This window comes from Phacochoerus africanus, chromosome 8 (assembly GCF_016906955.1).
Source record: "Phacochoerus africanus isolate WHEZ1 chromosome 8, ROS_Pafr_v1, whole genome shotgun sequence".
In the NCBI taxonomy this organism is placed as follows: Eukaryota; Metazoa; Chordata; class Mammalia; order Artiodactyla; family Suidae; genus Phacochoerus; species Phacochoerus africanus.
Window position 1 is genome coordinate 54,563,445 of NC_062551.1, and position 19,400 is coordinate 54,582,844.

The following is a 19,400-nucleotide window of genomic DNA, read 5'->3' on the forward strand; positions in this document are numbered from 1 at the left end:
AGTGGGGCAGGGTCAGGCAGATGAAGGGAAAGAGGAGGGCTGGTCTGCACCCTTGAGTGTGGGGGAGAAAACTTGGGAAGTGAGAGCCGAGTGGTTGGCAAGAGCGGGAAGGGCTCCTGTTCGATGCAGAGGAAAACAGAGACCTCAAGCAGGGAGAGGAGAGATTGGGCCGCAGCCCTCAGCTGGTCCCCGAACTGGGCCAGGGCGGAGATGGCTCCAGAGGCCCACACGGGGTTAGACGAGAATGGGGTCAAGACAGGAGGGTGACAGGGGTGACAGATGCAGACCAAAGGGACGGATGGGGAGAGGGAGACCCTCACCGAACCACAGCCGGCAGAGGAGGCGGCACGGATAAAGGGGGGGCGCTGGAGTCACCCTGCTGACTTCGCCCCTGGGGGCCTGGCGCTGCTGGGGTCCCCAGGTCCCTGCCCCCCATGCCTGTACCAGGGACTGAGGCACGCACTGGTACAAGGGTTGGGAGACAGGGCCGAGAGGAGAGAGGAGCTGCCGCTGCTGCCTCTGGACCGGCCCCGGGGCTCCTTTTTACCCAGGCCCGGGGAGGGCGGGGGTTCCTGCCAGAGGAAGTGGGGCCGCATCAAAGAGGGCAGGAAGGGGCAGGGACAGGTCAGGAGGGGGCGCCGCCCCGAGCTGCAGCCTGCGAGCCGCCCCACCCGCCTGCCCCGAGAGGGGCAGAGACCCCAAGGAGGGTACGGGGCCCAGAGAGAGTGGGGACCAGGTATGGAGGCGAGGTAAGAGATCCAGAGGTGGAGGGACAGAGACCAGAGAGGGATCGGAGGCTGCTCCCGAGCCCCCACCAGCAGGTGTTTCCGTTTGGGGTGGGGCTGCCGTGTTTACAACAACAACAGCCCAGCTCCCCTGCTTCCTCCCAGCAGGGGGTTGCTGGGCGTCTCCTTGGCACCCCGTCGTCAGGCTCCCTAGTCTCAAGTGCAGCCTGTGTGTGCCTGGTGGGGACAGCTGACAGCCCTGGTGGGTCAGTTTGCAAAAATCCAAGGAGAAAGCCCCCAGGGCTGTAGAAGTTCTCTGGCCAGATGAGTGGGGAGAGCACTGTACCTGCTGTTCTTGGCGCCCTGTGACAGCTAGAGATAGAGCTCCTAGCCCCTGTCACAGCCTCAGTGCATCCCTTCTGCCTGCACCCCCGGACGCTCCCTCTGCGCCTTTGCCCTGGCTGTGCTCCCTGCCCAGAACCTCTAACCCAGGCTTCCACCCGACTCCCTCCCTCATGTAGCCTGATTCTCGCCAACCTCCTGCCACTTGACAAAACCTCCAACCCTCCCGATGACCCTTCCCTGCCTAGTGGTCCTACAGACGCAGGAAACAGTGCTTTGTGGTGTATGCTTGGCTTGTGCCAGTCCTGTATGGTGCTGCGTGATTCTTTGTGTACCAGCTGACCCCTAGAATACCGGCTCCAGAAAGGCAGGGGCCCCTGCCTCCCAGGCACCTGGAACTAGTTGTAAGGGCCCCTTATGTGTTCAGCTCAGTGAAGGAATCCATTCCAAGCTCAATCCCCACATTCTCCCAGGCTGGGCTTGGCTCCTCGTGTCACCTGAAAACTGGGTTCCCCTCTTGGTGGGTGTTGAGCCCAAGGTCACAGTCAAGCCAAAGATTGAGAGAAGGAAGGATTTCTTGTTCGCGGCAAGTAAGGAGAACACTAGGAATCTGTCTCAAAGCAGTGTCACCCTGAACAGCAAAATTGGGGAAGTTTTAAGTGAAGAGGCCACACATGTTTATGAAGGGACTTGGGCAGAGGAGACTTCAGCTTAGAACCAGGGCAAAGGTCAACAGCGCTTTAGCCGACTGGAGTGGGGAGGGTCAGCATCTTCAAGCTAACCTCGACCTCCGCCTGGGTGGGGGCCCTACTTCCTGCAGAACTCAGACTATCAGCTGTCTGGGTCCTCTGAGGAGGAACTCTCTGAACTAGTGTTTCTGGGCCGCTTCTCCTTTGCTCCTGCCTTCCCTTCCTTCCCTGAAGATTGTTAGTTAGCCCTGTTGAAGGACAAGCATGGTGGCCAGGCTTAGATCGCAAAATGGCTCAGGCCAAAATGGCTTCTCTTAGGTCAAGAAAGCCATGCCCGATTCTCTTTCCCCGGAACTCCGTAACCTGTCGGCTTACACCACATCTCAAGGCGCAGAGTAACTGGAAGCAGGGAACAGGCAGAGAAACCTCCAAACGTAAGCACGAAACCTGCAGGCTCGAGTCCAAAGTCTGGCCCTGCCGCACCCAAGCTGGGTGACCTTGGGTGTGATTTACCTGGAACCACAGAGCTTCAGTTTCCTAATCTGTAAAATCTTACTTCCCCGCCCCACGGGGAGGATGAAGTAGACTCACAAGTGTTCCTGGGGTAGAACCAGTCCTAGTTAGTGGTGCTTAGGAAAGTAATCCCAGTGCGGTCCTGAGCCTATTGTGAGAGAAAAGCCCAGTGAGGTCTGGGCGGGCCCAGGGACAAGAGTCTTTGGCAGGTGGCCCCAAAGTCGTCACGTGGCTGTGGGATCCTGGGTCTACTATCGCAAATCCTGGTGGTTCGTGACGGATCTTGAGACTCTACATGCTTCTGGGATGCTCTGTTGCATGCCTCCTATCCGAGGCCCCAAGGGCCATTTCCCAGGGAAATTCGCTCCAAGCACTGTTTCCTGGTTGGGGTGGGGGGGTCCTGGGCACTCATGATGCAGGCGTCAGGTCTGTTACAGGAAAACAGGGTAGATGTTGGCTGTGTTGTAATGTATTGCGGCCTCGCATCTGCCACAGCAGCAGGCCACAGGAGTATTCGTCTCTTTTCGGGGTTGGGGGGGGTGAGGTGGGAAGGTGCCCGCGGCATATGAAAGTTGCCAAGCCAGGGACTGAAGCCACGCCATAGCAGTGACAATGCCAGATCCATAAGTGCTAGGCCACCAGGGAACCCTCCGCCTTTTTTTTCTTTTTTCCTTTTTGTCTTGTGTCCTTTTAGGGGCGCTCCCGCGGCATATGGCGGTTCCCAGGCTAGGGGTCTACTTGGAGCTGTAGCCACAGTCTAGCCACAGCCACGGCAACGCCAGATCCGAGCCACACCACAGCTCACGGCAACGCCGGATCTTTTTTTCCTTTCTTTTTCCTTTTTTAGGAGTATTCTGTGATAGCCAGCCTGGCGAGCATTGTTTCAGCCCCGGTGGTGGTCTGTTATAGGGGCCTAGGAATAATGGGTTACAGCGGCGCCTCAGGGTCTTGTAACAGGTCCTGTTGGTGGTTGCAGTTCCCCCGGTTATACCAGAACCAGCCCGTGGGTATTATGTGTGTGGCAGGTGCCTGATTTCATTTAACTGGCCCTGAGGGCTGAGTGGAGTCTAGGGAGGTGGGATTCGAGTGGCTTTGTGTGTTTGAGCAGCCCTGCCCTGAGCCCATCGTGGGAAGACCTTGGGGTCTAACATGACAATAGGTCCCAGTTCTATGAAACAGCAGAGAGCTGCAGATTGTTCCAGGGGTGATATAGAATCTAGCAGGAGACCACAGGCATTCTAGAAAGTTTTAAGGGAGTCCCTTTCATGGCTCACTTTAACACATCTGACCAGGAACTATGAGGATGTGGGTTCAATCCCTGGCCTCGCTCAGTGGGTTAAGGATCCGGTGTTGCCGTGAGCTGTGGTGCAGGTTGCAGATGCAGCTCGGATCTGCTGTGGCTGTGGCTGTGGTGTAGGCCGGCAACTGTAACTCCAATTCGACCCCTAGCCTGGGAACCTCCAAATGCCGCAGGTGTGACCCTAAAAAAAAAGTTTTAGGGGCACATCCACCCAGCCCAGGGTCATTCATTTGCCTTCATTCATTCTGCAAATGTTTCCTGTGCTCGCCCCTGGGGATGCCAGAGTGAATGAGACAGATTCAGGACCTGGTGTCTGTGAGCCTAAGTTCCTCAGCAACCCCGGGGACCTTAACAGCATCCTGGGGTGGGAGAGGAGCCCTGCAGGGAACAGGTTACTGCTGTGCCCTGCTGTGTGCCCCAGGCCAAACCTTTGACCTGTTGAAGCCTCTCTACTTAGGTAGGTACAGTTATTATCTCATTTCACAGATGAAGAAACTGAGGCTCAGAGAAGCCCACCTGGAAGGGGGAGAATTTGATTGTGAACTCAGGTGTGATTGCTACGGGGGAGGGGGCACTATGGGGTAGGTACAGAAAGAAGGGGTGAATGTCAAGGCAGAGATTCAGGGTGACAACTCAGCTGCCTGGAGCCATTTGTAGTACCTAGTGCCCAGAGGCCAACTCGGCTTCATGGATGAGCTCCCCATGCTGGTGGAGCAGCTGTTTGGAAGGGAGCATGAATAGTTCATTTAGAAGTTGGGACAAGGAGGGGGGTTCCCTTTGTAGCTCAATGGTTAATGAACCCGACTAGGATCCATGAGGATTTGGGTTCGATTCCTGGTCTCGCTCAGTGGGTTAAGGATCCAGCATTGCCATGAGCTGTGATGTAGGTCCCAGATGTGGCTTGGATCCCAAGTTGTTCTGGCTGTGGTGTAGGCCAGCAGCTGTAGCTCAGATTGTATCCCTAGCCCAGGAACCTCCATATGCCATGGGTGTAGCCCTAAAAAAAAAAAAAAAAAGAAGTTGGGACAGGGAGTTCCCTTTGTGGCACAGCAGAAATGAATCCAACCAGTATCCATGAGGATGCGTGTTCAATCCCTGGCCTTGCTAGCGGGGATCCAGCATTGGTGTGAACTGTGATGTAGGTGGCAGATGTGGCTCAGATCCCAAGTTACTGTGGCTGTGGCAGAGGCTGGCAGCTGTAGCTCCAATTCGACTCCTAGCCTGGGATTCTCCATATGCTTCTGGTGGCCTAAACAAAAAAAAGAAGTTGGGACAAGAGACCCGACCCCATGCTTTCCTTTGGCAGTGGCACTGCACAGTAGTGCCTGTCCTGATGGGCTTTCGATTGCTTTATGGTAGACCCCTGGGGACATGATAGTAGGACCCCCGGGGATCTAGAGGGTTAGGCAGGGATCCTTAGGACAGAGGACCCTGGGGAAAAGTCAGGAGCCAGCCAGCAGATGCTGTATTATTATTATTTTTTTTTCATTTTTGGCCACCCTGAGGCATATGGAGTTCCTGGGCCAGGGCTCAGACATCCGAGCCGCAGTCAAGACCCAAGCTGCAACCTTGACCCAAGCCACAGCCTCCACCCAGGCCGCAGCTGCAGCGGTGCTGGATCCTTAACCCACCGTGCCCGACCAGGGATCAAACCTGTGTCCCAGTGCTCCCAAGACACTGCCAATCCTGTTGTGCCACAGTGGAACTCCTTTTTTTTTTTTTTTTTTCTCGCAGCAGATGCTATAAATGGCCCCTGAAGACAGCAGGACCTTAGGAATCCCCTAAGGATTCCTAGTGGGCATTAAGGGACCTTGAGGGTTTTTTCTTTTGGAGCAGGAAAGAGGGATCATATCAGGGATGTTCCAGTCAACCTCTGAGAGGCCTCGTGGCTAAACCCTGAGAACATTGTAATAGGAAGGAGAGGAGGCTGAAATGGGGACTTGACCATGGCCTTTTACTAATTTATTTATTTATTTAATTATATTTTTTTTTTGTCTTTTTACCTTTTCTAGGGCTGCTCCTGCAGCATATGGAGTTCCCAGGCTAGGGGTCAAATCGGAACTGTAGCCACTGGTCTACACCAGAGCCCCAGCAACGAGGGATCCGAGCCACATCCGCAACCTACACCACAGCTCACGGCAACGCCGGATCTTTAACCCACTGAGCAAGGCCAGGGATTGAACCCGCAACCTCATGGTTTCTAGTCAGATTCATTAACCACTGAGCCACGATGGGAACTCCACTAATTTATTTATTTGGTGGTTCCTATGGTGTATGGAAGTCCCTGGGCCGGGGATCAAACCTGCACCACAGCAGCAACCCAAGCCACTGCAGTGACAATGCTGGGTCCTTAACTGAATGAGCCACCAGGGAACTCCCTGAGGGCTTTTATTTTTCTTTTTTCCTTTTTTTCCTTTTTAGGGCTGCACCTGCGGCATATGGCAATTCCCAGACCAAGGGTCAAATCAGAGCTGCAGCTGCCGACCTACAGCCACAGCAACACCAGATCCGAGCTGCATCTGCAAGCTATGTCACTGCTTGCAACAATGTCAGATCCTTAACCCACGAATCGAGGCCAGGAATTGAACCCCCATTCTTTAAAATGAGAGCCCAGGAGTTCCCACTGTGACTCAGTGGGTTAAGAACCCGACTAGTAGCCATGAGGATGCAGGTTCGATCCCTGGCCTTGCTCAGCAGATTAAGGATCCGGCATTGCCATGAGCTGTGGTGTAGGCCGGAAGCTGCAGCTCTGATTCGACACCTAGCCTGGGAACTTCCATATGCCATAGATGCAGCCCTAAAAAGAAAATAATAATAATAATCATAATAAAAAAAAGAGCCCAGAGGCTGCTGGAATGGTGATCTGGAGACATAGCCAGATCCCAAGGGACATAGAGGGGACAGCTGGGCATGGCAGATTCCACAAGTTATTTTAGGACTCAAGGGACATGGAAGCAGGATCCTCCAGCATCATTGTAGGAAGAGCCTCAGGGTGGCTGTTAGTGGCTATTCTAGCAGGACCCAGGGAGAATAATGAAAATGCATGGTGATCCCTTCCTAAGGTGGACACAGATCTACCATAGCTTTAATGGTTAAATTCATGTGTCATCTTGGCCGAGCCACAGCGCCTGGATGTTTGAACAGTACTCTGAATGTTTCTGCAAGGTTATTTGGGGATAAGATCTACCCTGAAAGCAGTGAGCTCAGAGTAAATCAGACTCCTCACCATGATGTGGCTTGTGCCCCCCACCAAAAGAATTTTCTTAACAAATGTGGCTGCAGAATTCCCATTGTAGCTCAGTGGTACCAAACCCGACTAATATCCATGAGGGCAGGGGTTCAATCCCTGGCCTCGCTCAGTGGGTTAAGGATCTGGCGTTGCTGTAGCTGTGGTGTAGGCCAGCAGCCACAGCTCCAATTTAACCCCTCGCTTGGGAACTTCCATATGCCATGGGTTCGGCCCTAAAAAGACAAAAAAAAAACAAAACATTTTTTTTTGACTACACTTGTGACATGTGGAAGTTCCTGAGCCAGGGATCAAACCTGCACCACAGCAGTGACAATGTCCGATCCTTAACTTGCTGAGCTACCAGGGAACTCCAAGACTGCCTGCCTTTAGACGTGAACTGAAACTCTTTCCGGAGTCCCCAGCCTGCCGGCCATCCCTATCAGATTTTGAATGCGCCAAGTGTCCACAATCACATGAGCCAATTCCTTATAATAAGTCTCTTTCTATATATATGCATACATCCTGTTGATTCTGTTTCTCCAGAGAACCCTGACTAACACATCATATGACCTAGTGAGTCCACTCCCAGCTATATACCCAAAAGAACTGAATGCAGTGATTCCAAAAAAATCCCCAAAAAGTGAGGAGGTTCCCGTCAAGGCTCCTCGGAAACGAATCCGGCCAGCATCCATGAGGATGTGCTTTCGATCCCTGGCCTCGCTCAGTGGGTTAAGGATCCAGCATTTCTGTGAGCCGTGGTGTAGGTTACAGATGCAGCCTAGATCCAGCATTGCTGTGGCTGTGGTGTAGGCCCACAGCTATAGCTCTGATTCTACCCCTAACCTGGGAAACTCCATGTGCCGTGGGTGTGGCCCTAAAAAGCAAAGCAAAAAACAAAACAAAACAAAAAATGGGAGTTTCTATTTCCGCTCGGTGTGTTAAGAACCCGACAGGTTCTTATAAGGGGTGCAAGTTCAATCCCTGGCCTCACTCAGTGGGTTAAGGATCCCGCATTGTTATGGCTGTGGTATAGGCTGATATCTATAGCTTCAACTGGACCCGTAGCCTGGGAACTTCCAGATGCCGCATGGCATGTATTGCTGTAAAAAGGAAAAGAACAAAAAACAAATTGCACACATATGCACGCACACACACTCAACTTAGACACAAATGTTCACAGCAGCATTATTTACTACAGCCAAAAAGTGAAACAGGGGTTCCCGTCGTGGCGCAGTGGTTAACGAATCTGACTGGGAACCATGAGGTTGCGGGTTCGGTCCCTGCCCTTGCTCAGTGGGTTAACGATCCGGTGTTGCTGTGAGCTGTGGTGTAGGTTGCAGATGAGGCTCGGATCCTGCGTTGCTGTGGCTTTGGCATAGGCCGGTGGCTGCAGCTCTGATTAGACCCCTAGCCTGGGAACCTCCATATGCCACGGGAGCGGCCCAAGAAATAGCAACAGCAACAACAACAACAACTACAACAACAAAAAAAGACAAAAAGACAAAAAAAAGTGAAACGACCCAAATGCCCATCAGTTGATTAATGAATCCACAAAATGTGGTTGATCCAGACGATAGAATATTATTCACCCATAGAAAGAAATTAAGGGAGTTCCTTGGTGGCTCTGTGGTTTAAGGATCTGGCATCACTGCTGCGGCTCTGATTACACCTGTGGTTTGGATTTGATCCCTGGCCCAGGAAATTCTGCAGGATCCAGGCGAGGCCAAAAAAGGAATGAAGTTTTGACACATGGTACCACATGGATAAATCTTGAAAACAGTATTGGACGTGGTGAAAAAAGCCAGACACAAAACGGCGCCATATTGTAGGATTCCATTTCTCTGAAAATCCAGAAGAGGCAAATTCCTAGAGACAGAATGTACATCGGTGGTTGCCAGGAGCCGAGGGGAGCAGCGGGGCTACTTAAAGGGGTACGGGGTCTCCTTGGGGATGATGAAAAGATTCTGGAACTAGGTAGTGGCCGTGGTGGCACAACAGAGAAGGCACTAAATGTCACCAACAGGAACGCTTTTGTTTTGTGCACTTTACCGCAATAAAACGGATGAATGGAAGCATTATAGCGGGAGTGTGGGCTGCGGGGGTGGGTGGGTGGGGTTGGAAGGGGCCCCCAAGCACGAAGGTATATCAGGACTCTGTTACTGAGGTCCTATCAGAAGCTATCAAGGTACTGCAGGAGCACTTTAAGGGTACCCTGGGGGAGAGGTTCAAAGGAGGAAGTGTGGAAGTATCTGGAAGACTTATCACAGCAGGAGCCAGTGAAGACCTGGGTGGGGGGGGCTGACGAGGTAAGAAGGGGGCTTGCGCAGATCTCTAAAGGTGGGGCTCCGATAAGGTTGACTCCCAACGTTGCCATGAATTTGCTGGATCGCCGACACCCTCGAAAAACAAAACAAAACAAAACCCCCAAACAAAACTCAAACCAGGGAGCCACAACGAAAGAGACGGGGGAAAAAAAAGGACCCAAGTTTCTAGAGAGAGGCCGAGACCAGCCCCCGGCTGGGCCCAGGGCCCGGGGTGTGCCCTGCAGCTGGGGGGCGGGGTTGGATATTCCCGGAGTGGAGGCGCCTCTCCGGACAGGATGTGAGAGAGGAACTGGGGTCTCCAGTCACGGGAGCCAGCTGGGGCCGCCGGCGGGAAGGGATCGCGGCTGCTGTGAGCGGGGCTGGGGCCCCAGAGCCTGGGAGGCGAGGGCCGGGAGCCGGGTTCTCGGCTCTCCAGGAGGAGGGAGCCCCGGGTCTGGACCTTTGGGTCGGAGGGAGGAGGGGGGGGTGGACTCGCGGGTCCGAGGGAGGAGGAGGAGGAGGGGGAGGAGGAGGGGGAGGAGGAGGAGGGGGAGGAGGAGGAGGAGGAGGAGGAGGAGGAGGGGGAGGAGGAGGGGGAGGAGGAGGAGGAGGAGGAGGGGGAGGAGGAGGAGGAGGAGGGGGGGGAGGAGGAGGAGGAGGAGGGGCCGCCTCCGCCGCCTCCCCGCCTATCCAGGCTCTGTCACTCATTAACCCCGACGGAGCAAACGAAGGGGTGAAAGTTCATCGGGGAGGCGGGTCTTGCGGTCACCCTCCGGGACGGGAGCCCCGGAGCCCGCCGCCGCAGGGACTGGGGGACGCAGGGCGGGGCGGGGCGGGGGTCCCGGGGAGTCACGCGCCCCCTCCCGCCCCAGGTCTCCCGCTCAGGATGCGGGTCCCCCGGCCTCAGCCCTGGTGGCTCGCTCTGCTGCTCCTCCTGCTGCCCGGGACGCCGCGCGCAGGTGAGGGGGGCTCCGGGGCCGGGGCGGCCGGGCACCGGGGAGGTGCCGGCGGCCGGGAAAAGAGCAAAGGAAGCAACATCCGAGGCCCCGCTCGAGCCGGGCACTTCCTCCTTTGTTTCCCTGGGCTTCATCGCCTCCTCCCTCTGGCGGTGTGTCTGGGAAGCTCCCGGCCCCCCTCGCTGGGTCGCTGGCCCTCGGTCTGCGCGCGGCGCCCGCTGGCTGCCTTGGCCCCTCCGTCCGCGGTGCCGGCTCTTCCCCCTCGGGGCGAGGGTCCCTGCCCCATCCGCCCCCTCCGCCCGTGTCTCCCGCAGACAACCACCGCTCCCTCCTGTACCACCTCACGGCCGTGTCCGCCCCCGCCCCGGGCGCTCCCGCCTTCTGGGTGTCGGGCTGGCTGGGGCCCCAGCAGTACCTGAGCTACAATAACCTGCGCGCCCAGGCGGAGCCCTACGGCGCCTGGGTCTGGGAAAGCCAGGTGTCCTGGTACTGGGAGAAGGAGACCGCAGACCTGAGGAACAAGCAGAAGCTCTTTCTCGAGGCTCTCAAAACCTTGGAGGAAGGAGGTGGGCCTGGGAGCCCGGGGGCGCTGGCAGGGGACGCGGGCGGGCGGCCTGGATCCTGGCTCGGAGGGAGGCGGGGGGCTGTGGCCTCGGCGCCTGGGCGCGGCTCACGCGGGTGGGGGCGCCCCAGGGCCCTTCACCCTGCAGGGCCTTCTGGGCTGCGAATTGGGCCCCGACAATGTCTCGGTGCCTGTGGCCACGTTCGCCCTGAACGGCGAGGAGTTTATGAAGTTCGACACCAAGCTGGGCACCTGGGATGGGGAGTGGCCCGAGGCCCGGACCATCGGCTCCAAGTGGATGCAGGAGCCCGACGCGGTCAACAAGGAGAAGACCTTCCTGCTCTACTCCTGTCCCCACCGGCTGCTGGGGCATCTGGAGAGGGGCCGGGGCAACCTGGAGTGGAAGGGTGAGCAGCCCCCTGAGGGTCCCTCGAGGCCTCTCCTTCCCGACCCCCTGGCCTTCAGTCTACCCCCTCCTCCCGGAGCCGTGTCCCAGGGGGTCTTCCTCCACCCCCAGCTGCCCCTCAGCCTGGCCCTGAGGCCCCACGCGGCCTGGCCTCTGTCCCTCTCCTGACTTTTCTCCATCTGCTCCAGACAGAATCACCCAGAGTCCCTTGAGCTCCCAGTAGCCCTCCCATTCCTTCATCTTTGCCAGCTCCCCTGGTGCCAGATGCCACCGGCATCAGGTTTCCCTCTGGCCCGTGAGGTTTCGCTTGCCTCTTTGGGACGCCCACAGTGACCTCTGTTACATATACAGCACATGTCACTCTGAGCTATAATTACACCCATGTCTAGAGGGTTCAAGGGCTGCAGTTAGAGCTCTTTCCTCCTCATCGGCCCCCACATGGCAATTCCTGCTTCCATCTCATCTCCGCTCTCATTGCAGACTCTCCTCCATTGCAGTCAGAGAAATGTTTTAAAAACCTAACGTGGAGTTCCCTGGTGGGCTCAGTGGGTTAAGGATCGACATTTTCACTGCCGTGGCTTGGGTTGCTGCTGTGCCACGGGTTCAGCCCCTAGCCTGGGAACTTCTGCATGCCACAGGCACAGCCAAAAAACCCCCACAAACCAATAAATGAGCTCCCATTCCGCCACTACTTAACAGCATCCCATAGATTCCCACTAGTCTTAGGCTAAAATCCAAACTCTGCCCGGAGGCCTGCAAGCCCCAGATAATCTGGCTGCTTTCTGCTACTGTAATTTGACAGTGGCTCCAACTACAGTGGACTTCCACCCTTCCTCCCATATGCCAGGTTCTTCACCTCCACAGGGCCTTTGCACCTGCTGTTCCCTCTGCTTTGGATTCTCTTCCTTGGGATCCTACCATGACTGGGTCCTTCTCCTGCTTGAGATTTGACCTTGGATGTCAGCTCTCCAGCAGGGACCCCTGACCACCCTGGCTGAAACGTGCCTCTCTCCCATCCCCATTAATGTCTCTCACGCCATTGCTTTGTCCACGCCTTCCTTCATTATAGCATCTTTCATTTTTGCCTTTTTTTTTTTCTGGCCATACCCACAGCACATGTAAGTTTCTGGGCCAGGTATTGAACCTGCGCCACTGCAGGAATGCAAGCTGCTGCAGTGACACCATCAGATCCTTAACCCACTGAGCCACAAGAGAACTCCCTTTTTTTAAATTACTTAATGAATTTTATTACATTCATAGGTGTACAGCAATTAGTACAACCAAATTTTACAGCATTTCCATCCCAAACCCTCGGGGCATCCCCCCACCCCACAACCTGTCTCCTTTGGAGACCATAAGTTTTTCAAAGTCGGTGAGTCAGTATCTGTTCTGCAAAGAAGTTCATTGTGTGCTTTTTTTAAGATTTCACATGTAAGTGATAGTATTTGATGTCGGTGTCTCATTGTCTGACTTACTTCACTTAGCATGATAATTTCTAGGTCCATCCACGTTCCAGCAAATGCCATTATTTCTTTCCTTTTAATGGCTGAGTAATATTCCATTGTGTATATGTACCACATCTTCTGGATCCACTCCTCTGTCGATGGATATTTAGGTTGTGTCCATGTCTTGGCTATTGTACATAGTGCTGCAATGAACATTGGAGTACACCTGTCTTTGCGAGTCGTGGTTTTCTCTGGAGAGATGCCCAGGAGTGGGATTGCTGGATCCCATGGTAGTTCTATGTTTAGTTTTCTGAGGAAGCTCCATACTGCTTTCCACAGTAGTTGCACCAATTTACAATCCCACCAACAGTGTACGAGGGTTCCCTTTTCTCCACACCCCCTCCAGCACTTACTGTTTGTAAACTTTTGGATGATGGCCATTCTGGCTGGTGGAAGGTGGCGAGAACTCCCTTTTTTTGTCTTTTCTGTTGAGGTGTGACTTACCTACCTCGAGTAGTGGCTTGGTTAATTTTTATATATGCCTATGTACCTGCTCTCTGCGTCAAGATGTAAAACGTTGGTGGCGGTCCCATTGTGGCTCAGTGGGTTAAGAACCCTTCTAGTATCCACGAGGATGTGGGTTGGATCCCTGGCCTTGCTCAATGCGTTAAGGATCTGGCGTTGCCTTGAGCTGTGGTGTAGGTCACAGACATGCCTCGGATCCTGAGTTGCTATGGCTGTGGTGTAGGCCGGCAGCTGTAGCTCCAATTAGACCCCTAGCCTGGGAACCTCCATATGCCTCAGGTGTGGCCCTAAAAAGACACACACACACACACACACAAAAGCGTAGGCATAGAATTAGTTCCAGGAGGTAGTGCTAAACATTTTCTCAAAGTGGCTGAACCAATTTTTTGCTTGCTGCGTGTAAGAGAATTCCAGTTGCTCCAAGGGCTTGCCAGAATGTGTCTGTCTTTTTTTTTTTTTTTGTCTTTTGTCTTTTATTGTTGTTGTTGTTGCTATTTCTTGGGCCGCTCCCAAATGATTTGATGACTACCAAGGTTGAGTACTTTGTCACATTATCAGACAGGTGCCCTCTTTATTAGCTGTTTGAGTAGCTGTTTGAATCTTCTGCCCCCCCCCTTTTTTTTTTTTGCTTTTTAGGGCCACACCCACGGCATATGGAGGTTCCCAGGGTAGGGATCCAATCGGAGCTACAGCTGCTGGCCTACACCACAGCCACAGCAACGCCGGATGCTTAACCCACTGAGTGAGGCCAGGGATCGAACCCGCAACCTCATGGTTGCTAGTCGGATGCGTTTCCTCTGCGCCACGATGGGAATTCCTTTTGCCCATTTTTGAATTGGAATTTTTGTCTTTTTTTCTCATTGGAGTTCTTAATATATACTGAATATGAACGTTGGATATGTCAGGTGGTTCTAGGGGAAATAACTCCTCTCCATCTGTCGCTTGTCTTTTCACTCTCTTGATGAAACCTTTTGATGAACAAAAGTTCTTAAGTTTTGGGGGGCTGCGAACCCGCAGCATATGGAAGTATGGACATTCCCAGGCCAGGGGTCGAATCAGAGCTGCAACCTCCCCCACAGCTCACGGCAACGCCAGATCCTTGACCCACTAATTGAGACCAGGGATGTAACTGCATCCTCATGTATACTAGTCAGGTTCGTTTTCACTGCGCCACAACGGGAACTCCCTAAAAGTTCTTAATTTTAATGACGACTAATTTACCGATCTTTTATTCTGTAGCACTTTGGTGTGTTCTTTTTAAGAAAACTTTCCTCTCTCAAAGTTACAACAGCATTTTCTTTTTTTTTTTTTAATATTTTTTATTTTCCCACTGTACAGCAAGGGGGTCAGGTTATCCTTACATGTATACATTACAATTACATTTTTTCCCCCACCCTTTCTTCTGTTGCAACATGAGTATCTAGACAAAGTTCTCAATGCTGTTCAGCAGGATCTCCTTGTAAATCTATTCTAAGTTGTGTCTGATAAGCCCAAGCTCCTGATCCCTCCTACTCCCTCCCCCTCCCATCAGGCAGCCACAAGTCTCTTCTCCAAGTCCATGATTTTCTTTTCTGAGGAGATGTTCATTTGTGCTGGATATTAGATTCCAGTTATAAGTGATATCATATGGTATTTGTCTTTGTCTTTCTGGCTCATTTCACTCAGTATGAGATTCTCTAGCTCCATCCATGTTGCTGCAAATGGCATTATGTCATTCTTTTTTATGGCTGAGTAGTATTCTATTGTGTATATATACCACATCTTCCGAATCCAATCATCTGTCGATGGACATTTGGGTTGTTTCCATGTCCTGGCTATTATGAATAGTGCTGCAATGAACATGCGGGTGCATGTGTCTCTTTTAAGTAGAGCTTTGTCCGGATAGATGCCCAAGAGTGGGATTGTGGGGTCATATGGAAGTTCTATGTATAGATTTCTAAGGTATCTCCAAACTGTTCTCCATAGTGGCTGTACCAGTTTACATTCCCACCAACAGTGCAGGAGGGTTCCTTTTTCTCCACACGCCCTCCAGCACTTGTTATTTGTGGACTTATGAATGATGGCCATTCTGACGGGTGTGAGGTGGTATCTCATGGTAGTTTTGATTTGCATTTCTCTTATAATCAGCGATGTTGAGCATTTTTTCATGTGTTTGCTGGCCATCTGTATATCTTCTTTGGAGAAATGTCTATTCAGGTCTTTTGCCCATTTTTCCATTGATTGATTGGTTTTTTTGCTGTTGGGTTGTATAAGTACAACAGCATTTTCCTATGTCTTCTTCTAGCAGCTTGACTGATAAATAGTTTCCATATTTAGCTATATGATCTGTCACGAGTTCATTGTGTAATGGAGTGAAGTGAGGGTGCAAGTCCTTCACGGTAATCAACTTGACCCAGCATCATTTTTTTTTTTTTGGTTTTTTAAATTTATTTATTTATTTGTCTTTTTGGGGCCGCACCCGTGGAGCTGTAGCCCCTGGCCTACACCATAGTCACAGCAACGCCAGATCCGAGCCGAGTCTGTAACCTACACCACAGCTGACAGCAACGGCAGATCCTTAACCCACTGAGCAAGGCCAGGGATCGAACCTACGTCCTCATGATACTAGTCTGATTCGTTTCCGCTGAGCCAGGATGGGAACTCCTTTTTTTTTTTTTTTTTTTTTTTTTTTTTTGCTTTTTAGAGCTGTACCTGAGGCATATGGAGGTTCCCAGGCTAGGGGTCTAATCGGAGTTATAGCTGCTGGTCTACACCACAGTCCCAGCCACACAGGATCCAAGCCACATCTGCGACCTACACCACAGCTCACAGCAAGACCAGGTCCTTAACGCATTGAGTGAGGCCAGGGATCAAACCCGCAACCTCATGGATCCTAGTCGGATTCGTTTCCTCTGCGCCACGGCGGCAACTCCAACCCAGCATCATTTGTTGCAAGACCATCATCCCTTCACCCCCATGAAGTGCAGGGAAGTCTTTTTCCTAAATTAAGTGTAGATCTGCTTCTAGCCTTTCTCTTCTTTTCTTTTTCACTACTTTCCTTCTTTCCTTTTTCTTTCTTTCTCGTCTCTTCTATTCCACTGATAAACTGGACTGAAATTGAGCCAGGACCTCACTCACTTGATTAATGTACCTTTATAGAATGTCTTGACATCTAGCAGTAAAGTTCCTCAGCTTTATTGCCTCAGTTAGTCTATGTCATTTGTATCCTCATATACATTTATGTTTGTCGATTTCTGCCAAAAAAGATTCTGTTAGGATTTTTTTTTTGGGGGGGGCTGCACCTGTGGCATATGGAAGTTCCCAGGCTAGGGGTCGAATCAGGCTCAGGCTGTGGCTGTGCCACAATAACAGCGATGTGGGATCCTTCTTCCACTGAGCGAGGCTGGGGATTATATCTGCAGCTCCAATTCTACTCCTAGTCTGAAACTTCCATATACCACAAGTGCAGCCCTAGGGAAAAAAAAAAAAAATTTCTTCTTGGGAGTTCTCTGGTGGCCTAGTGGTTAGGATTCGGCACTTTGACTGCTGCAGCCAGGGTTCAATCCCTGGTCTAGGAGCTGAGACCCTACATCAAGCTGCTGCAGGCCAGGCCATGTGGAAGCTGCGGCACATGGAGGTTCCCAGGCTGGGGATCGAATCGGAACTGTAGCTGCCGGCCTACACCACAGCCACAGCAACACCAGATCTGAGCCGTGTCTGTGTCCTACACCACAGCTCACGGCAACGCCAGATCCTTAACCCACTGTGGGAGGCCAGGGATCGAACCCGCGTCCTCACGGATGCTAGTCGGGTTCGTTACCGCTAAGCCACGACAAGAACTCTCTCCCTTTCATCTCTACATGTGCAAATATTCATCTCTCTCCCCTCATTAGCACATGAGCTCCATGAGGACAGGGACTCTTGTCGGTCTTGGTCACTGCTGTATCCCTTGTGCCTCAAAGGGTGCCTGGCCCTTGGCAGGTGCTCAGTACGTGTCCCTGCAGGAAGGAACGCGGTGCCTGGGTTGGGCGACTGCACCAGCGAAGGCCCCTCCCCATCGCCATTACTTTCCAGGCTCCGCACAGCGCAGGCCGCGTGGGGGCGCTGCCGGGTAACGCGGAAGGGAGGAAGACCTCTGGGTGTTCCCGTCCAGCCCTGCCCTCGGCCGGCCCCGGGGGTCCGGGGGTCCGGAGGCCTGGAGCTGAGGCCCGTCGGCCTGTCTCTCTGCAGAGCCGCCCTCTATGCGCCTGAAGGCCCGACCCGGCACCGCGCCGGGCTTTTCCGTGCTCACCTGCATCGCCTTCTCCTTCTACCCACCGGAGCTGCAGCTGCGATTCCTCCGGAACGGGCTGGCGGCTGGCTCCGGGGAGAGTGACATCGGCCCCAACGGCGATGGCTCCTTCCACGCCTGGTCGTCGCTAACAGTCAAGAGCGGCGACGAGCACCACTACTGCTGTCTGGTGAAGCACGCGGGGTTGGCTCAGCCCCTCACCGTCGAGCTGGGTGAGGTCCCGCGGAGGGAGGGCGATATGCCCTCCTCCTGGTTGCTTTTTCCCCCTCTGCTGCGGCAGTCCTTTCTGAGCCCGACCGCCTTCCAGCCCACTGCTGCCAGTTCTCCTTGAGCCTGACTGCTTTGGGCCCCACCACTGCCAGTTCTTCCAAAGCCTGACAGCCTTTTGTCCTGTGTTGCTGGTCCTCCCCAAGTCTAACTGCCTTCCGTCCTGCTGCTGCTAGCCTCACCATCTGGCCAGCTGTTAAACCACTCTGGGAAGTCCTCCGTAAGTCTGACCACCTTCCGTCCTGCTGCTGCTGGCTAGTCTTCACGGAGTCTGGGCGCTCGCTGTCTGCTGCTGCCAGTCCTCTATGAGTCTGATGAGCTGCTGCTCTGTGCCCGCCCCTCCTCTCCAAGCTGGACCACCACCCACCCTGCTGCTACAGGTCCCTTGAGAGTGACTGAGATCCCTTCTGCCACGGCTGGTTCTGACATCCAGCCTGGGGGCTTTCTAGATCTAAAGCATCATCTGAGTGGCCTCTCCTAGACCCACACCCACTCCCCAAAACGTGGTGTTTCGATCTCTGAGGTTGGGAGGGACTGACTCAGATGTGGTGGAGGGTCCATTAAACATCTCACAACCTCTCTGGCTGCAGAATCCCCAGCGAGGTCCTCCATGCCAGTGGTTGGAATCATGGTCGGCTTCCTACTGCTCTTGATCGTGGCTGGAGGAGGAGCTCTGCTGTGGAGGAGGATGAGGAAGGGGCTGCCAGGTGTGGGACGGGGAGAGGGAAGTGCCTCCGTGAGAGGGACGGAGACCCCAAAAAAGAGGGTGACACATTCCTGGGGGAACAGGGATCCAGACAGAGAGAGACAGAGACATAGAGAGATGTGGGGACAGAAAACTGGCAGGGAGTTCCCTTCATGGCTCAGTGGTTAACAATCCCGACTAGTATCCATGAGGATGCAGGTCCGATCCCTGGCCTTGCTCAGTGGGTTAAGGATCTGGCCACGCTGTGAGCTGTGGTGTAGGTCGCAGACAGGGCTTGGATCTCATGTTGCTGCGGCTGTGGCGTAGGCCGGCAGCTGCAGCTCCAATTCAACCCCTAGCCTGGGAATGTCCATATGCTGAGAGTGTGGCCCTAAAAAAGAAAAAGAAAAGAAAAGAAAACTGGGGGGGAGAAACAGACAGAGTGGGATAGAAACCTTCAGAGCAGGACAGAGACAGGAACAGATGCACACACCTGTGGGGGAGGGGCGGAGACCCAGGGGATTTCAAGATTCTGAGGACCTCCCCTCCTCCTCTTTCCTCAGCCCCTTGGATCTCTTTTCATGGGGATGACGTAGGGGCCCTCCTGCCCACCCCCGACCTGGCCAAGGATGCCGAATCTTAGGATATGAATGCATTCCCAGCAACTGCCTGCTGGTCCCCCATCCTGGCTGCCACCAGCTACTGTAGTCAGGTCCTCTTCATGCTGTGAGACCTCCTGGAATCCTGGTATTTCTGAGCCTCTGGAAGGAGCCGGATGTCCTCCCTCTGGATTTCTCCTCCTGTGGTCTGCCTCAGTTCCTCCTCCTGATATACATGGCTGTATTCCACCTCCACATATATAACACGGGTTTGGGCCTGACTCTTTGTGTTCTCATTGTTTCACCTTTTAAGGCAATCGTGGGGGGAATTAAATGGTATAAGCCTTGGGCTTCAAATCTCTCCTGAGGCCAACTTGCTGGCATGGTGGAATCTGCCAATTTTATATACCAAGTCATGTGTTTTTAATTAATAAATTTCACAAATATTTACCGAATGTTTACACTGTGTCAGGCAATTTGAGGAATCCTTGGCTGGAGTCGGACCTGACTCCTTACTGGAGCGGAAGAGAAAAGGTGTCTCCTCTTTGAGGGAAAGGAACGACTCTCCTCTGCCTCTTCTTTCT

At 53.4% G+C, this 19,400-nt stretch overlaps 1 protein-coding gene across 3 annotated transcripts; it reads left to right on the forward strand.

The window, feature by feature from the left end:
• The first annotated feature begins 9,354 nt into the window (after nt 1-9,354).
• On the forward strand, nt 9,355-19,271 carry FCGRT (Fc gamma receptor and transporter). Of its 3 annotated transcripts, none has more exons than XM_047790066.1 (7): nt 9,355-9,471; nt 9,974-10,060; nt 10,372-10,623; nt 10,751-11,026; nt 17,205-17,477; nt 18,123-18,239; nt 18,781-19,271. In XM_047790066.1, the coding sequence occupies exons 2-7, from the start codon at nt 9,988-9,990 to the stop codon at nt 18,858-18,860; spliced, it is 1,071 nt and encodes a 356-aa protein (XP_047646022.1). In that variant the 5' UTR covers nt 9,355-9,471; nt 9,974-9,987; the 3' UTR covers nt 18,861-19,271. The 3 variants fall into 3 exon arrangements, with proteins under 3 accessions (XP_047646022.1, XP_047646023.1, XP_047646021.1); XM_047790067.1 differs by having other exon boundaries at nt 9,365-9,553; XM_047790065.1 differs by lacking the exons at nt 9,355-9,471; nt 18,123-18,239.
• Nucleotides 19,272-19,400: the final 129 nt, after the last annotated feature.